Source organism: Carlito syrichta, unplaced genomic scaffold (assembly GCF_000164805.1).
Source record: "Carlito syrichta isolate Samal-C Ts95f unplaced genomic scaffold, Tarsius_syrichta-2.0.1 Scaffold305835, whole genome shotgun sequence".
NCBI lineage: Eukaryota > Metazoa > Chordata > Mammalia > Primates > Tarsiidae > Carlito > Carlito syrichta.
Window position 1 is genome coordinate 207,193 of NW_007249931.1, and position 18,215 is coordinate 225,407.

At 52.7% G+C, this 18,215-nt stretch overlaps 1 protein-coding gene across 3 annotated transcripts in view; it reads left to right on the plus strand.

Annotated features, from left to right (window-relative positions):
- ANKRD11 (ankyrin repeat domain 11) overlaps positions 1-18,215 on the plus strand; it is a 150,337-nt gene that overhangs the window by 114,766 nt on the left and 17,356 nt on the right. For all 3 annotated transcript variants that reach the window (XR_002482223.1, XM_008062804.1, XM_021714877.1), the window contains exons 3-6: positions 6,316-6,454; positions 15,999-16,169; positions 16,346-16,549; positions 17,799-17,941. Coding sequence is in view for 2 of the 3 variants with exons in the window: in XM_008062804.1 (XP_008060995.1) it covers positions 6,316-6,454; positions 15,999-16,169; positions 16,346-16,549; positions 17,799-17,941 (657 nt within the window). In the remaining variant the exon portion in view is untranslated. The remainder of the gene's footprint in view (positions 1-6,315; positions 6,455-15,998; positions 16,170-16,345; positions 16,550-17,798; positions 17,942-18,215) is intronic.

The following is an 18,215-nucleotide window of genomic DNA, read 5'->3' on the forward strand; positions in this document are numbered from 1 at the left end:
AGTGAGACTCCAACTCAAAAAAAAAAAAAAGAATTTTAGCAAATTGAATTCCTCAGTTTATACATAAAATGAATAATGTGTCATGAATAAATGAGGTTTATGCCAAGAATTCAAGGTTGGTTTAACATTCAAACTCAATTAGTTCAATTTATTATATCAGCAAACTGAAAAAGAAAGCCTCATCAACTGATGTAATAAAAACATTTGACAAAATTCAATACCCATTCATTATAAAAGAACACTCAGCAATATAGGCATAGAGGGGAGTTTCCTTAACCTGATAAAGAGCATCTATGAAAAACTTACAACTAACATTATTTAATTTGAAAGACTGACTACTTCCCACCTATGGTTGGGAACAGACAGAAAGATACCTGCTGTCACCACGGCTATCGGCATTGTCTTACAGGTTCTAGCCAACACAGCCAGCCCCATGAAGGACACACAGACTTTGTTCACAGACGTCCATGGAGAATAGCCTACAAAAGTCAACATAAAAGCCATAAAAATAAACAAGTCTAGCAAGATGTCACAATACAATGTAGTCAGAGTGTAAAAGTGTATTTCTGAATACTAATAAACAATAGATGGTTGAAATTTTAAAATATATTTGCAGCAGCATAAAAAATATGGATTATTTTGGGATAAATTTGACCAAAGACGTGCTAAAAGACCTGTACCCTGAAAGCTACACAATATTGCTAAGAAAAATTAAGAAAGACCTAAACAGTTGGAGACTTACGTCATGTTCATTGGTCAGAAAACTTTCAGTGTTGTGTGCCATCTCTCTCCAAGTTGATGTATAGATCCAGTGTGATGCCGATCAAAATCTCTATGGGCTTTTTTGGGTAGAAATTAATAAACTAGCCAGGCTCGGTGGCTCAGCCTGTAATCCCGCGCCTTTGGGAGGCTGAGGTGAGTGGATTGCCTGAGCCCGCGGGTTCGAGACCTCATCTGTACAATAAAATAAAAGAATAGCCTGACATGGTAGCGTGCGCCTGTAATTCCGGCTACTTGGAAGGCTGAGGCGGAAGGATCGCCGGAGCCCAGCAGGTCGAGGCTGTGGTGGCCGGGAGCAGCCACTGCACTCCAGTCTGGGCAACAGAGTGAGATTCCAACTCAAAAAAAAAGGAAATTAATAAACTGATTCAAAAGTTCATATGGAAATTCAAAGGACCCAGAATAACCAAACCATCTTGAAAAAACAGAACAGAATTGGAGGATCTTATTTCAATATTTACTATAAAGCTACAGTAGTAAGAATGTGTATCTTGTTGGCATGAGGACAGACGTATTGATGAATGGCACAGAACAGAGTGCACAAATAGACACACAGTCATGTGTCCATGAAGAGGCCAGGGCATTGCATTTCGGAAGGGATTCACTTTTCAGTAGATGGAGCTGGAGTGATTGGGCTGACATGTATGCTGATTTCAGTGGCTGGTAAGGTGTGCCCTCTTACTGGATCCTTTCCCATTGGCTATTCATAGACGACGACATGAACTCCAGGGGGTGTGTTGGGTGGACATAGCCATTTCTCATCTACTCCAACTTTCTTTTCCTCTCTATGTGCTTCCGCCAAGTAGAAATCACAGTGTGGTGTGTGGCTGACAGCCTGTGTTACTCAGTGGGGAGAAGCGAGGTGACTTGCAGGCCGTGGGGGTGCTTGGTCGGTGTGCATAGTTGTCCCACCAGTGGTTATTGGGGCATCTCGGGCTAGATAGGAGGTGCTTGGAGGAGGTGGGATTTAATATTTACATTTTTTGCATTTAGGGAATGAAAACATCCTGTGATGTGTACGTTGGGTCCTACTCCAGTTCCTTTCTTGCTGGGGAGGACCTCTCCTCCTGCCAGTGCCTTGAAGGCATGGCTGCACATACCCTGATGTCCTTGGCTCTGCCACAGTACCATCTGCCCCAAGGACCCACTCAGTGTTGTGTGGAAGAATACACGGCCCACCCAGTCCAGTTGCACAGTGAGGCTTGGTGCCCAGGTTCACCCAGAGAGCCTGGCTCCTGCCACTGGCCCCCCACCCTCCTGCTGTGAGCAACTCCGGAGGTCCCTCATGTGCACCATGTACGCTGCCGTGCTTGTGTTTCCTGGGCAGCTGGTTAAGAGGAAGAGCACAGAGTTTTAAAAAAATGAAGTGAAATATAAATACATTGTAGCTTGTATTTCATTTGAAAAATCAGTGTGATCCCCTCTAGGTGCAAGCGTTACCGGTGTCCCAGGAGCCTTCCTTGTGCACATCTGAGAGTCGCTCCCCGTGCCAGAGGGGCCACTGTTCTGCCACCCACTGGCACAGATACTGGGCATGCACAGGGGTCTGGGGCACCAGTCCTGCATCTCTTCCCCGCTGTGGAATGCCCTGCCATTGCCAAGCAGCATGTCCATTCCCCCGTGCTTGAGCATTTGAGGTCTTTCCAAGTGACAGAGTCCTACTGTGCGCACATGTACATGGGACTTTTCACATTGGGAGACATGGCCAAATCATTTGTCAGAATGACTGTGTCGTCCTGCAGAAGCCGTCTGGGAGGGCAGGTACATCCCATCCCAGAGCACACCTGGTGCTGCCACATCACCATAGCCACCCCGATGGGTGTGCAGCAGCTTGTGGGCTTCCTTGTGTTTCCTGCCGTCTTCCTGTCCTCTCTCCTGCAAGCCTTCCATCTTGACTGGCCTGGCATTCATTCTCACAGCTGAGGAGGGATCAGGACCTTTCCTCCCTCGGCGACCCAGTCCCACCCTGCCTGGCTGAGCTGCGTGCAGCTCTCGTCCCCAGGGCTGTGGTTCTCATTTCTGCTCTGCTCTGATCCGTCTTGGACTCTCCATCCTGTTTCCAGGATCGGCTGTTTTGATTCCTGCAACTTCGTGGTCTCCACTTCTGGTTGTATACCCTGCCCAGCCGTGCTGTTCTTTGGAATCGTCTTGGCTATTTTTTGACCCTTGACATTTCCATGTACATTTTAGAATAAGTGAGTTGATTTTCACGATAAGCCTGCCAGGATTTGACTGGATTGCTGTAGATACAGAGATGCATGTGGGGAGAACTGCCACAGGACAAGAATTGAACTGGAAGTGTCTCTCCATTTCTGTGTCTTTGTTTTTTTTCAGTAATGTTTTGTAGTTGTCTGTGTAGAGCGATATCTCATGTTAGACTTATTCTTGTGTTTTTGAGCTGCTTTGGTACCGTTTCCTAATTGTTTATGGTATGTGGAATCACTTGCTTTCTGTATCCAGCAAGTTTTCTGACTCACTTATTGGAATAGTTTTATTCCTTCGGATTTTTCGTGTCTGCAGTCATTGTCATCTTAAGGTTAGTGCTTCTTTGTTCTCCCTCAGCGTGGGGGAGAGGGGATTGAGCCCAATCTAATTCCAGGGAACACCTTTTCCTTGAGGTACAGACGGTTCCTGGCATGGTCCCTGGACACATCAACACGACTGTGCTCCTGGAAGCCTCCTCCATCCACTTTTTTTACCGTTTTAAGGTTTCCGTTTATATACCAGAATCATCCATTTGTCTCTGCATGGACAATTTACTTTCCTTTTTTTACTGTGAAGAATAAAACTGCTGTGAACATTCTTGTACTAGTCTATGAACATATGTACTCATTTCATTAACTTTAGAAATGCGTGGACAGTTATTGAGTTTTGGTACCACGCACCCCCCAGCAGTGCTGGGGCTCCCGTAGCCCCACACTGTGACCTTGGCATATCTGTCCCTTTCCTTTCAGCTGTTTTGGTGGAGTGCTGTGTGTGTTTCCCTGTGGTTCATCTAGCGTTTTCCTGGTGAGGAGCACCTGTGCTAGTGTCAGTTCATCACTTGGATAGTTTCTGGGGTCCACTGCCTGTCCAAATCTTTAACTCATTTAAGGTGATGTGTTGTTTTTGAGCAAACATGAGTGCAGCGTGCTTGTCTTGCTCCTGTTCTCAGGGATCCTCAGTCTCCATGTTGCTGTCTGTTAGTGGTCCTGGAGGCCCTCTGCCAGCTGGAGGTTTCCTTCCTCCCACGTGCTGAGCATGGGTCATGAGCAGTGAGACTCTCCACAGGCCTTTTCTGTAGCTATTGAAATGATCACATGATTTCCTTTTTAACTTTTCTTAATGGTAAAATACATTGTTGTTGTTTTTTCTTGAATTTCTTGCATTCTTGAATCTTTTGTTATCATTTGTGTTACCTGTTTTAATATATGTGTACATTAGGCTTGCTCCTGTCAGATCAGGAGTTTCTGTCCTTGTCCATAAAACATACTGGCTTATGATTTTCTTTTCATGGAATGCCCTCATCAGGTCCTGGAGTTAGGGTTATGGCAGCCTCACAAAACAAATTGGGAACATTTCTTTCTCTGTTCTCTGAAAGAATGTGTATAGATTTCTTTAAATGTTTGGTCAGCTCCGCCAACTGGGCCAGGAGTTTCCTAGAAGAAGGTGTGAATTGTGAATTGGAGTTTCTCACGGATGCGCTCTTGTTCCCAGGTGTTGGGGTGGCTGCATATGGGATGCGTCATTCCTTTCCAGATTGGGGCCACTCCAGGGTGGGTCACAGCAAAACTTGGCGGAACTATACTAGAAAGAGGCAACCCTGTGCAGGTTGAGGACTGAGGAGAGGCCACCATAGCTGAGATGGGCATCACGCTCGCAGGCCCTGTCTCCTGGGGCCCTTCCTCTTGCCGGCTGTGTCACCATGGCAGGTCTCAGTCATGGCAGATCTCACCATGGCGGTTTCAACCCTCTGGAAAGGTTATCCAAGGTCACTTAGGATGCCTGTTACTGTCAGGTCTGGTGCACACAGTGGATAGCCATGGAGGACACATCTGAGTCCATAGGCAGGTCTGTGGCCGGGGTGCTTGGGTTCCCCCCAGGAGCAGGTGGTCCTTTGGTCCCGGGGAGCTGAGGCCTCCAGTGCTCTGGTGTAGCTTCCACGACTGCATGGGGTTTGCCAGTGGCTCACTTGCCTTGAGAAAGTTCTGGAAGAAAAGCTTGCTGTGGAAGGGAGTGGTATGCTTCTGGTGACTATGACCTCCCTATCTGCAGTGGTGGCACACCTGGCACATCTGTGTGCCATGAGCCCAGCTGGCATGGGTTGGTGCTACTGGCACCTTCTCTAGGACTGGGGCGCTTTGCTGCCACATGAGAGAGTAGTCGCGGTTCCCAGAGCCTCCAACTGTGGTTTGGACCTGGTGCTGGGAGTGGTGCTGCTGCACCATCTAGTCCTGGGAGCTGACAGCATTTGCAGAGTCACAGAGCCACCCCACCAGTTCTGCCTGGGCTGGCCTCTCCTCGCACCTGCCTGTAAAACACATCCCCTTCATCCTGTTCTTACAATGTGTCTATCATAGTAGGAGGGGCTCCTGCATCCATCGTCTTGCCTTTGCCACCTCAGGTTTGAGATGGGTGGCCCCACCCTGTCTTGATCTGGACCCCCTCCAGGGTTCCCCAGTCTGCCATCCCTGTGTGCGTCTTGTGCCCTCTGCCTCTCTTGTGACATGATCTAGGGGCCTGCAGAAGCTACAGGAGCACTGCGTCCTGAGCCCCGTATGAGCAGCCTGCATGGCTCACTCTGGAGGTGGGCACATTGCTGTCCACATGAGGCTACCGGGGCTCACTCTGGAGGTGGGCACGTTGCCGTCTACATGAGGCCACTGGGGCTAGCAGCAGCGCGAAGCTTGCTCAAGGTCAACCCTGGGGCTGGGGCCAGAATCAAGGCTACTCAGTCCTTGCCAGCCTCGTGATCGGGGTGCATCCTGCACTTGGGTCCATGGTGGGTTCTGCTCACCTGCAGGTATCCTCTGCTGATGGCCCTGATGCGCTTCGCCTTGTCAGAGAGCAGATGTGGGGAGCCAGGTGTGGATACGGGAATAGTTGAGTCTCCATGTTCAGGAGCCGAAAAGGCAAAGCCACAGCGCAGCCGGCATGGTGGGTGACAGGTGGAGGGAGAGGAGTCAGCTCCCAGAAGGAAAGTGGATCACAGCAAGGGCACTGTGGGTCGCACACGTGCACCCCCCTCCCCGTAAGTTCAGTACCTCCCAGGGGGGTGGGTGGCACCCCAGGTGGCTTGCATCTGTCTATTTCACCACTGTCATGCACTTGAGAACCTCGCCAGTGGTCTTTCTGGAGAGGCTTCAGATGTGGACAAGAAGATGGGCAGGTCAGGGCCACTCACAGCCCACCTCACAGGGGCCAGACCTGGGCAGAAGGGACTATTCGTTGCCCACAGAAGAGGTGACTTCTGCACATAAACTGAAACCGTAGTGGACCAGGATTTTGATCATTTAATTTAAGGATGATGTCTGAAAATGCTGCTTTCTTTTCTAGGATAAAGATAAAGTTTCTCTAACCAAGACCCCAAAGCTGGACCGCAGTGATGGCGGGAAGGAGGTGAGAGAGCGTGCCACCAAGCGGAAGCTGCCCTTCACCGTGGGCGCCAATGGAGAGCAGAAGGACTCAGACACAGGTACTAGACTGTGCCCCACCACCTCCGTGGCCTCCACAGCCAGGCTGGGAATTTGGCCCTGTAGTTCTGGGTTTGCATGGGGGACCCCCTCGGCGTCCTGCCACAGCCACCTGGGCCCCCCATGCCACCTCCTTTCCTGAGATCCAGGACACGGGAGGATGGGGATACTTCCCCTCAGGGATCCCACACACAAGAGCCCTCCCCCAGTGTGTTCAGCCCAGGGTGTAGGGGAGAGGGGGGCTGCTTGCTATGGGCTCCTGGGTATCCCCTGACAGTTTGACACAGGAGGGTGAACATGGCTTCCCTCAGGACTACAAAGGCACATACATTAAGCTCCATTGTTTGTAGTAAACCAAAGCGAGCCCCAAAAGTGAGCGGGGCTGGTGTAACCTTCCGTGAGTTAGGGTGATCTGAGGCTGCAGGGCAGGAGTGTGTGCGTGTTTATATGCCTGTGTGTGTGTGCCCATGCTCCTGGGTGGGGTTTGTGCCTCCTAGTGGGCCAGCTTTCCAGTTGATTCTGTTTTGAGCTGCTCAGGGTCAGGGGCAGCAAAGTACTCTGTGCTGCCCATGCTGGCTCTTTCATGTAGTCATCTGGCAGCCACAGCTGAGCTGTAGGACAGTTGCAGAGGGTGCCCAGGAGAGAGTTTTGTCATGTGGGTGGGACATCAGGAACTGAAGTGAGGTGAGCTCATGGCTCTGAGAGAGAATGGAGGAGAGAGAGACAGTAGGGACAACATCCTGGATGTGAATGTCGACATCCCAGCTCTTACTGGCCAGGTCCAGGAAATGTAGGCCTTGGGACCATGTGGCAGTCACAGCCATCTGCCTATCCTCCTGGATAGGTGTCCCAGGTGTGCTCATAGAGCTGGCCCCAGGCTGTGCTTAGGAAAGCCAGCAGGGTGGGCAGTCTTCCTGGGGAGAAGCAACAGAGGTGGGATGACTAGACCTGTGGCTCCTGCTGCCAGCAAGCTTGTCTGGGGATAGGAAGAGGGCATTATAGGGTGGGAGAGGCATGTTGCTCCCAGTAGCTGGCAGCTCTAAGGAAGAGCCACCGAGGCAATTGGGTGGCACGGGCTGGCCTCAGCCCCCAGAATGGCAGGACAGGGCCCTCACAAGAGGCAGTACTCTCCTGGGCTTCAGGCTTCGAGAAATCAGACCTGAAGGTCCCCTTTGTCCTGCTTGGCGCTCGTGCTGATTTTGGTTGTCGCATGTCATAATCACCCTCGGATATGAACTTTTTTGTGGGGGTTGGCACCAGACGTCCACCACGTTCTACATTCTGCCTCTCCAGGGTCTCTGGGTGTTGGTGCTTCGACTCCTTGGGAGAATGCTGTGCCTTGCTGAAAGGCGTGTTCCTGTGACCACATGGTGCCACCCTGTCTAGCTGGTCAGACGTCTGAGTGGTGCCTGTGTCATGGTGGAGGGGCCACTCAGGCCATGCTGTTGGAGGCCTCAGTCTCACCCACTGTGGGTTCGCCTCAGTGAAGTGTTCAGCCCTCACAGGTTCTGGGACCCTCCAGGATGTCCTCCAGGATGTTCCTGGCATGGCTCAGTGCTCAGAGTGGTGGGTTTCACACTGTTTCCTTCCCCTGTGAGCGGCAGGCCCAGGTGAGCATTTTGAGAGCACTCCTGTAAGGAGGGGCAGGCCCGAGTGAGGGTGCTAGGAGCACGCCTGTGAGACAGGAAATTGAGGAGCACTTTAAAGCAGAACTTCCCAGGCAAGGACTGTCTGTTTGGTCATGCATCATGTCCCTGCCTGCCTGCTGCAGCAGGGAAGTCTGTCCTCACAGGGGAAGGAAACAGTATGAAACCCACCACTCTGACCCCTGGGGTATGCCAGGAACATCCTGGAGGACATACTGGAGGGCCCCAGAACAAGGGCTGGACACCTCACAGATGCGAACCCACAGTGGGTGAGTCCAAGTGTTTGTCCTGCTTCCTGTCCTTTCTGGGGCAGTGTCAGAGCTGCCTTTCTCATACATCTACCTATCTGTCCTGAGCTAGACTTCCCATGAGGCTCCCCTGAAAGGTGCGAGTATGGAGCACTATCTGGCCCAGGACCCTCTGGCAGAAGTGGCAGGTGGGCTGGCTGCCTAGCTCCTGGCTCTGTCCCATTGGCACCTCCTGGTGACAGGAGTCCTAAGTGGTGCTGACCCCATACTCACCAAGGGTGGTTCCTTCTCACATGGAGCTAGAGACCCATCCAGTGGCCACGGCAGGCAGGCAGGGACACTGACGGGTGAGTAATGGCAGGCCTTTGTGGTCCCTTGGGGCTGAGGGAGAAGACCGAGCAGTCCTCCCTGGAGGGAGTGGCTGGGGAGGGGTGGGCCAGGCCTCCTGTGGTGTCCCTGTAGCACCCTTTGCTGAGAAGGACTTGGCCTGTCTGTGGTGGGGGGGTAGGGGAGGACAGGACTCAGAAGTGGGGGCTGCCGAGCTTCCTGTGGCCACCATGCTGCCTCATGCCTGGCCCTGCATCAGGGGTACTGTGTGGAATGGGCCCTGCATGTGGTCAGCTTGCTGGAGGGCAGCCCCTATGGTGCTTAGTCAGGGCTGGGGGCGGCCTGCCAAGAGCAGCCCAGCCCTGTTGTGAGTCAGCCCTGGGACAGGCTGGGCCACCCCAAGGTGCCTGCACATTGGATATGAGCATGCAGCTGAATTGTCCCTGCCCTTCCAGATCTCTGAACAAGAGCATGCCCCAGAACCAGGCCTGGCGGGGCTGTGGGTGCTGTGTCCAGGCCCCCCATGGGCTTCCCCGTGGGCATCTGCCTAGGAATGGCCAGCAGATTCGGACAGCTCCACCACTGGTGCAGTCAGGAGGGTGACCCCTCCTGTAGGGGAAGCAAGGGAAGCAGGCCTCACTGCAGCAGCTAGCACAGCCTCAGTCCTCCTCAGATGGCCTGGCCTGAGACTACCCCCACAGCCTTCCTGCTTTTTTGACCTCTGCGCCTGGCCTCCTGTCTTTTGAAGTCTGTCCTCCACTGAGCCAAGCCTGTATCTGTTTAAGGAGATTTGCCACTGGCTATTGAATCTGCATGATGGGATTACATGCTATCTGGGATTTGCTTCAGATTATGCTAGTTGGTCTTCTCTGTATATCAAGCTTTCCCGTAACTCTAGAAACCCTGGGCTTGGTGAGTGTTGCATGCCCCTCCAGGTCCCCACAGGAGCTTTTGTCTGTGAACACCTGCCTGCCCCGTGCCTGGATGTTTGGTTGGAACAAGGGAAGAGGGTCATTTTGGCTGGCTTTGACCTTGCGGGTGAGACTCTGGCTCTGGTGTCTGGGTGCTTCCCATGGTGCTGCATGTGGGTGCTCATTCGTCAGTTTTGGTGTCTGGGACATACGCCTGTTTCCAGGCGTTATGTTCCCTTCTGGCTCCCAGGTGGGGGAGGGCTGTTCTTGTATCTCCTGCTCTGGGCTGTACCCCGTTCCCGGAAGGCAGAGACGGGCTGTGCCATGGGTTCCTGTGGAACTTCTTGGTGCTCAGCACCAGCCTTGCTCAGCGCCATGCACTTACACTATGCGTGTACCTGTGTGTGTGTGCTTCTGGCGGGGGTCATGCTTCCTGGTATGCTAGCTTTCCAGTTGATTCTGCCTTCAGCTGCTCAGGGGCAGAGGGAGCGCAGGCCTCTGTACCGCCCTCACCGGCTCTTCCTGTCTCTTCTGTATGGTGATCCCTGTACTCAGAGGCCTCCCTCTTGCCAGTCACCTAACTTCCCTGAAGCCCACAGAAAAGGGTGGGGGCAGCAGAACACCCAGCTGGCCCTGGTTCCCTCTTCAGCATCCACAGATGAGCCATGCCCAGGCAGAGGGCTTTATCACAGGGTGCAGCTGCTGCCACCCAATGACCAGTAGAGAGGAGTGTGAGCAGCAGAGACAGAACAGGAAGTTGAAAGGAGGCGCCAGTCACTGCCGACTTGCGGGGGCGACTGCACTTGGTGCATCGCAGTGCACTGGCAGGTGTGTTCAGGAACGCTGCTGCTCTCATGCCTGGAAACACTTGTGTATTGAGCCTAACATTTAGGTGGAAAGGTTAGATGTTCTGATATGTAACTGCCATCTCCATCTCCTGTGGGGACTGTTGGTGACTGAGGCTTTTTGGTCTAGGGTACTGTGTTTCATGACTTTGAACAGCAAGATTAGGTCAAATACTTGGTGTGGAAAGGCATGTTTTTGGGGTCAAGTAAAACAGAAAAGCTGTTAGAGCCGCAGTCCTCTGGTCTGCGCTCATGGAGACGGCTAGTAGACCTGCCTGCTGCTCAGCTGGCCAGAGTGATGGGCCTTGGCTGACATGGGCAGGGAACCCTCTGCTGTTGCAAATGTTGCCACTAAAATGTTCCTTGTAGAGTAGAATCCAGGATGCACTGACATCTTGGGATATATGGCAGGACCCCAGAGTTGCAGATGTTCCTATTCTGGTAATGTTGTAGACTGTCTCCTCAAAGACTCTCTTGCTAAAAAAGCCTAGGAATTAGAGATGCCAAATAATGAACACGAAAAGCATTCTTTCCTGTGAGAAGCTGAAGGTCATGCACTTGAACAGAAAGCCCCAGGAAGAGTCTCTGCCTCCGTCCTGCCAGGAGGGGGAGGAAGCGGCTGTGGGACTGGATACCACAGAAAACTCGACCACTCGGGAAGGCCACACCACCTTGACACTCGGGCTGTCAGGGGAGGCCCTTTCTCTCTTCCAACAAGTCCTGATGAGGGAGGATAGGGGCTTTGAGAGGTTGCTCCAGAGACTCCTAACCCAAGTCCTGCCTTTTGAGGGGGCTGGCATTTGTATTTGTGCGCCCCACGGCCCCTGAACTCTCTGGAGAGACAGACCTGTACCCGGGCTTCCCAGCTCACAGTACAAGTGAACACAAACTTGTGATTAGGATGACAGACCACAAGGAAGAAGCTGGTCCTGAGAGAGGGTCAGCAGCCCCAGGGACTTCACACATTAGAATGATGAGATACACAATATATGTCAATATACGTCAATATACACAATAATACGTCAAAAGGGAGAGAATTTAAAACACTAACAAGAAACAAAAACAAACTATCCAAAAATAGCATGCATATTTTTTAAAGCATCAAGTGGAACATCTGGAAATGAAAATTGTCATCACTGAACTAAAAACTCAGTGGGAAAATTATATGGCTCATTGGATACAGCATAAGAAAGAATTAGTGAAATGGAAGTTCTGACTAAAGAAATGGCATCTGTGGCCTAGGAAGAAAATGAGGCAGAATGTATGAAAGAGGCTACAAGGTGAGGAGGAGAGAGTGAGGTTTAACATTCATATCTCATCAGAATTGCAGAAGGAGAATGAAGGGAAGGGAGAGAGCTGAGGCCAAGATAGTGACAGAGAACTTTTCAGAGTTTATGAACACGAGTCCTCAGATTCAGAAAGCATCATGAATTATAAGCCACAGAGAGAAAAATAACAACACATGAAGTGTAACTTTGTGAGTTTACAAAACACTGAAGGGAGGGTGTGGAAGTTGCCAGGCCGGGACCCCAAGGCCTCTTCCCAGTCCTGCCCACAGAAGGGGCTTTGGGGTCCCAGGGGGCTTACCCAATGTGCGTGCTGCCTCAGGAAGGTCTTGAGTGGATATGGGTTCCAGCTACCAAAAAGTCATGCTCCTCCAGGAAGAGGCCACTTCCTGGTAGAGTGCCTCACAGAAGACCCAGCCAGGTTGAGGACAGGGTGAGGTTTCTGGAGACTCCCGCTGACCAGGGGTGACAGAAGATGACTGCTGTCCTCACAGAGGTCACGGGTGAGTGTGACCCAGAGGAACGCCCTGGAGAGACATGGTGGTGATTCTTAAAGGCCCAGGGGTAGGCTTTCCAGGCTTGGGTCAGCCCATCAAAAGGGCCACCACTGACAGACTTGATAAGTGGGAAAATAGCCTTTCCCCAGCTGCAGAGTCAGGCCAACCTTTCCCATCCAGCACCTTCCTTGGCTCTCCCTGGACTCTCCCTGGGGCCCACACATTAGCCACCTACAGAGTCCCCAGTCTGCAGGCAGCTTCAGACTGCAGATCACACGCAGAAGGGTCTGGGTCCTGGGGAGTTACGCTGCCCAGAGCTCTGGGTAAGGCACACTGGGACCATATCCAAAGCCTACTGTGCTGGGGCAGAGGCTCGTGGTCTTCCTGGGACTGTGGTTTTCCTCTTTGCAACTTGGCATTTGCCATTTGGAATTCATAGAAATTCTACTTTGCTTCCATTTGGTCCATAGAGACAGAAAATTGGCAAAACACCATGAAAACTTGTTGCTTATCTCATGGAGGCCCTCGGGGGCCTCTGCACCCCATCCTACCTGCATACACAACACCTGAGATGGTAGGAGTACATGTGGCATGGCGGGGGCCAGGGAGCAGGTTTCATGGCCTCTCCCTCAGAGGATCCGTTCTTACCTGGACGCACAGCTCTGGGTCAGGTTGGTAGGAAGTATGACAGTGCAGATGCCCCTAGCCTGTGTGTATGTCAGGACAGCCCAGCTGCTCTTGGGCCCACCATGGCTGAGGCCATTACCTCTGTGAGTGGGACTTCCTTAGGGTTTCCTTTCACCCTAGAGGTGAGGCCGCTCCAGTGGGCAATGTCTCAGACCTGATGGACATGCAGGCTGCCAGGCCTCGGAGTCGGGGCAGGGCACGTTGAGCCCTTCTAGATGCATCCAGAAGGTCTGTTTTGTGTTAGGACTAGTAAAATGTCCAGATCAGAGCCAGGGAGAGCTGTGTAGGAGTTGGCTGTCTCCAGCGAGTGAGTTTGTCTCAGTGTGGGGCACAGCCAGGTGCACTGGAGCCCACCCAGCGGCCTTCCCTGAGCAGTGCTGGGTGCAGCTGAAAGCTGTCCTGGCCAGGCGAGGGAGATCAGCTCAGTCCTGTCTGCACTGTAGCTCAGAGAAAGCAGAAGCAGAGGAAGGCCTGTGGACAGTGGGCTGCAGGGAGGGACCCAGTTCTTGAGACCCAGGCCGGGAACTTCTCCAGATATCCCTGAGGTGCTGAATCCTGCTCAGTCTGCATACACAACAGACATGCACCCGAAACAGCCAGCCAGTGTCTGCAGGCATGGGACAGTGCTCTTGGCTTCCTCATGGAAGACTTCTGCAGAGCATATCTGCCTCAGGCTGCCGACCAGATATGGAACTCGCACACAACCGCTAGTTCCTCTGACAGCTGAAAAATCCAGTAACATCATCTGTATTTTGGATGTACCCCGCCTCCTCCCTGGGTCCACCCTGGCACCCCCAGCACCCACACATGGCACAGAAGCAGGCTGGCCTACTCACTTTTGATTTGGAAGTTATTACATGTAACTAGCAGATGTCACCCACCCAGGCCGGGAACTTGTCCCATTGTGTGCAGACCTGCAAGGGTGTGGTGGTGATCCAAGATTGTGCCTTCACGGTGTTCTCAGTGGGCTTCATGTCTCCAAAACATGTCCCACTGCTCTGCATCACAGGACAGGTCTGCCTGTGCATGGCCTGGTCAGCCTGGTGAAGGCCATGCCGAGGTCATTAGCACCCCAGGAGAGATTCCGGGCAAACCTGTTGAGTGAATATGGAAGCTCCCCCTAGGGAGAGGAGGCCTTGCGTGTTGGTGGCACGTCATGGGTAGGATCAGAGCACAAGGGCTTCCCACCTGCGCCACCTCCCTTCTCTTCAGGGAGTTATGGGCCTGACCTTGTCCCTATGTAGACACTGCCATGGGAGGTAGGTTGCCGATCTGAGAAGAGCAGTGTGGGGTGTGCTGCCAGTGGGTGGACGCAGGGATGTACCAGCACAGATGCAGAGAACCCTGCAGACCAGACGCCTGATGGGTGACTGTGGTCTGGGATCTGCTGAAGTGTAGGTTGTTTTCTTGGTGCTTCTTCAAGCTGCTGGCCCTGAGCTGACACCGTCTGCTGGTTTCGCTTCACCTGCAGACGTGCCAGTGACACCTGTAGGACTTGCTGACCAGGGGATGAGGCATCACTGCATTTGTCAGATTGTAGGCAGACCAAGAGGCTGGCACTAGAGTTCAGGTTCTTTCTGGAATTTTCTTCCTTTCCACTGCATCAAGTGTTTCAAAACTAGTTGGTGGTGGCAGCAGCAGCCTGCAGTGTTTGGGGTTTTGCCCATGAGTTTGACGTGGGTAGATGTGGCCAGGTGTTTGCCTGCCTACAGGCTTGTCACATAAAACACAAATCAGCATTTTCAGCACGTCACAAATTTAGTTTTTAAAAAAGCAGTCTAAAATACTTTTCGAAGAAAACTAGGGTGGGCAGAGTCTCCTTGAGAAGATGACAGCACATTCATGGGGCCTTTCATGGCAAACAGCAAGGAGAGAGAGTTCCTGGGAGTGGAGCTGGGAAACAACTAAGACCATTCTCTTGCCCAGAGACCATTCTCTTGTCCAGTGACCAGCAGACATGGAACCCAGTAAGCCCATTTTTTACAGATGTCGCCGACTTCTCCAGGGTCAACACCGGCCGAGGGAGACAGTGAATTCCTGAGGAGAGGGGCTTCTTGATGTGCTGAGTGGACAGGAGGGGCAACTCCCCAGAGGAGAGTATCAGGGACTCACGTCTCCCAGAACATCCCCCTTCTCCAGGTCAGACCTGCTGGGCCACACTGCCCTTTGCACCCCTCGGCCTAGAAACCCGAACCGATGTTGGCCCTGCACAGGGACTTCCCTCTAACCTAAGGGGCAGCTAGAGGATCATTCAGAGTAACCTCACTCCCAACCTGTTGACAAGAAGGCAGCTGGCTAGGATGAGGAGGCAGGCTTCCATGCTCCTGACTCGTGACTTCAGGGGTGTCTTTTCTCTCCCTCATCCCAGCCTCTTTTAAGACACAAGGCACATGACTTCTGTTTGAGGCTGACAGGGTATTTTGTAGTGGGTAAGATGAGTGCAAGGCTTGCTTGTTACAAGGAGGCAGAGATGGAAACAGCCGGGGCTGTTGCATGGTCTCTTGTTAGTGCTCTGTGTTGATGCCTTCAGATGCCTCCAGCTCAGTCCATGTTGTGGTACTGCAAGGCTGGTACACTCCTCGGAGCACCATGGCATGAAATGGAGGTTCCTAGAAGCAAGAAGAAAGGTACAGTACTGATAAGTTGGCCTTGATTTATGTATGTATTTTTAAACTGTGTCTGCCATGTTATATTTTCACTGTTTGTTTGGAGGAGGGATGGGGAAGGTGGAGCCTGACTGCAGACACGTGTATTTAATAGAGACCTGACCCGTGTGAGCAGGTCATCGGTGCCAAGCTGTCCCACCGCATTCGTATGTGGCATGACGTCTGGGAGGCCCCAGAGAGGTGCCTGGCGTGAGTGAGTGTTGGTGGAGGCTCAGACTTAGCCGATTCGGTGATGTGCAAATGGTCTCACAGTTACTGCTGGGCGGTGAGTGGGTAGTAGAAATGCTCTCACCACTGTGGCTTCTCCTGCTCACAGACCTTCCTCTTGTGCTGCAAGCTGTTGGGGGACACAGGGGCTCTGAAACAGTAGGTAAGGCTCAGAGGATGCTGTAGTGTGAAACCTCCCTGCCTCTCTCCTTCGCCCACCTCACAGAGAAGCAGGGTCCTGAGCGGAAGAGGATTAAGAAGGAGCCTGTCACCCGGAAGGCTGGGCTACTGTTTGGCATGGGGCTTTCTGGAATCCGAGCAGGCTACCCCCTGTCCGAGCGCCAGCAAGTGGCTCTTCTCATGCAGATGACAGCCGAGGAGTCTGCAAATAGCCCAGGTGAGCCCCAGGACCATGAGGTCCCAAGTCAGGGAGGGCAAGGGCTCCGCTTGGTCATAGCCTTTTTGCAGCTGTGCTCCCCTGGGACAGGCCCTCGCAAGAGTATTTCCTTCACTCACGACAGTGGCCTGGAGCCATCTCCAGTAATGCCCGCCTGTCCCCTCCTTGACCCACAGTAGACACAACACCAAAGCACCCCTCCCAGTCTACCGTGTGTCAGAAGGGAACGCCCAACTCTGCCTCAAAAACCAAAGATAAAGTGAACAAGAGAAACGAGCGAGGAGAGACCCGCCTGCACCGAGCCGCCATTCGTGGGGACGCCCGGCGCATCAAGGAGCTCATCAGTGAGGGGGCAGACGTCAACGTTAAGGACTTTGCAGGTAAGTGCTCCCTGCGCCCCATGAGAGCTGTCCCTTTGGGTCAGATGTGCTGCCCTGTAGTGTGCGTCAGGCCCCCAGGGCCAGAAACCCAGGGCTGCCAGGCTCTGGGCAATGCACAATACCTGTACAAATGTAGGATACCTGTGCAGACGCAGGAATATACCAGTGTAACTCGCAGCTACTGAAGAGAAATTAGTATTTCCAAGAATTTGTTCATTTTCTTGGTTTTCATTATTTTTACGAGAACTGAGGAATTTAAATTTTCCACTTTGCTATGTTTCATAAACCCCAATTCTAGGCACCTGGAGGACCTTGTCTCTGGCATGTGTAGGCCACATCCTCCAGCAGGGGGCGCCTCCATGCCAGGAGCCCGGTGCTCAGAGGCACACACTGTGCCTTAGGGGAGGACACCCCTCACCACGCGTGCTTCAGTCCCGAAGCTTGCCCGGGAGCAGAGAACACTGGCAGCTTACCTTGTGAGCCTCAGACCTGATGTGGGCCCGTGCGTCTTTGTATTTTGACGTCCTGTGATCAGAGTTCCTGTTGCCCTTCTTTGCATAAAATACCCCCCATGCACGCTATTCTGCCCACACATTCCAGAGCCGTCTGTTCACAGTGAGGATGTGAGATGAGTGAGGCAGTCTTCATGGAGAACCCTTCTAGATTGTTCCCAGTGCACAGCTGTCTGACGCATGCCTAGTTTAGCACCTTTTCAAAAGCACTTTTCTAAATGAAGCTTCTCCAAAGCATGGACATTTGCTTCCACGGGGCAGACCCTGTTTCCTCATGGATGCAGGCGGCCACCTCATCTGACAGTGGGTACAAGGCCCCAGGCCAAAGCTGCCTGCCCAGGGAGGCCTTCCCCACACAGCTGAACCTGGGCACTGCTGGAGCCTCTGTTCTGAAGCCTTCAACAGGATCTCTTGGCCTCAGTTGCCCTGCTTCCGTGTCTCGATGGATGAATTAGGGGTGGGCCACTGTTGTTCACACCAAGTTTTCTGCCTTTGCTGGGTCACCACTGCAGGCTCTCCCTGGGCTGTGGGTTCTGTAGGGTTAAAGCTATTGATGTGCTAGCAAGTGTTGCCCAGTAAAGACAGTTGAGGTATACCCTGGGCTGGCGCCCGCTTCAGTACAAGACAACTCTCCCACCTTGGCCTGTGTCCCTTGACTTTGTACACAGCCTCAGAGTACCACCTGAAGAGACAGGATCGAGGATTAAATAACATATGTCCTAAGTGTCTGTTTCCAGGTTGGACAGCACTGCACGAGGCATGTAACCGGGGCTACTACGACGTCGCCAAGCAGCTGCTGGCTGCGGGCGCGGAGGTGAACACCAAGGGCCTGGATGATGACACGCCTCTGCACGACGCCGCCAACAACGGACACTACAAGGTTGGCATCTCCTCGACCTTCACACGTCTGGTCTGTCTCTGACGTCCAGCTCGTTCTGTAGCTCATGTTCCCTGTCCTAGCAGCCACCACGATGTGGAGGCCTGAGAAGTGAGGTTTTGCCTGCCCCACCTGAAAGCCCAGCCTGTGTCTGTCCCCAGCTTTGACAAGCACCATCTAAAGCACATGTGAAAAGCTCATGTACCCTGGCAATGTGGGTCGGGGTGGATTTTAGCATTTATCCACGTGGATAGAAGGAGGCTCACAGGGGTTGCTG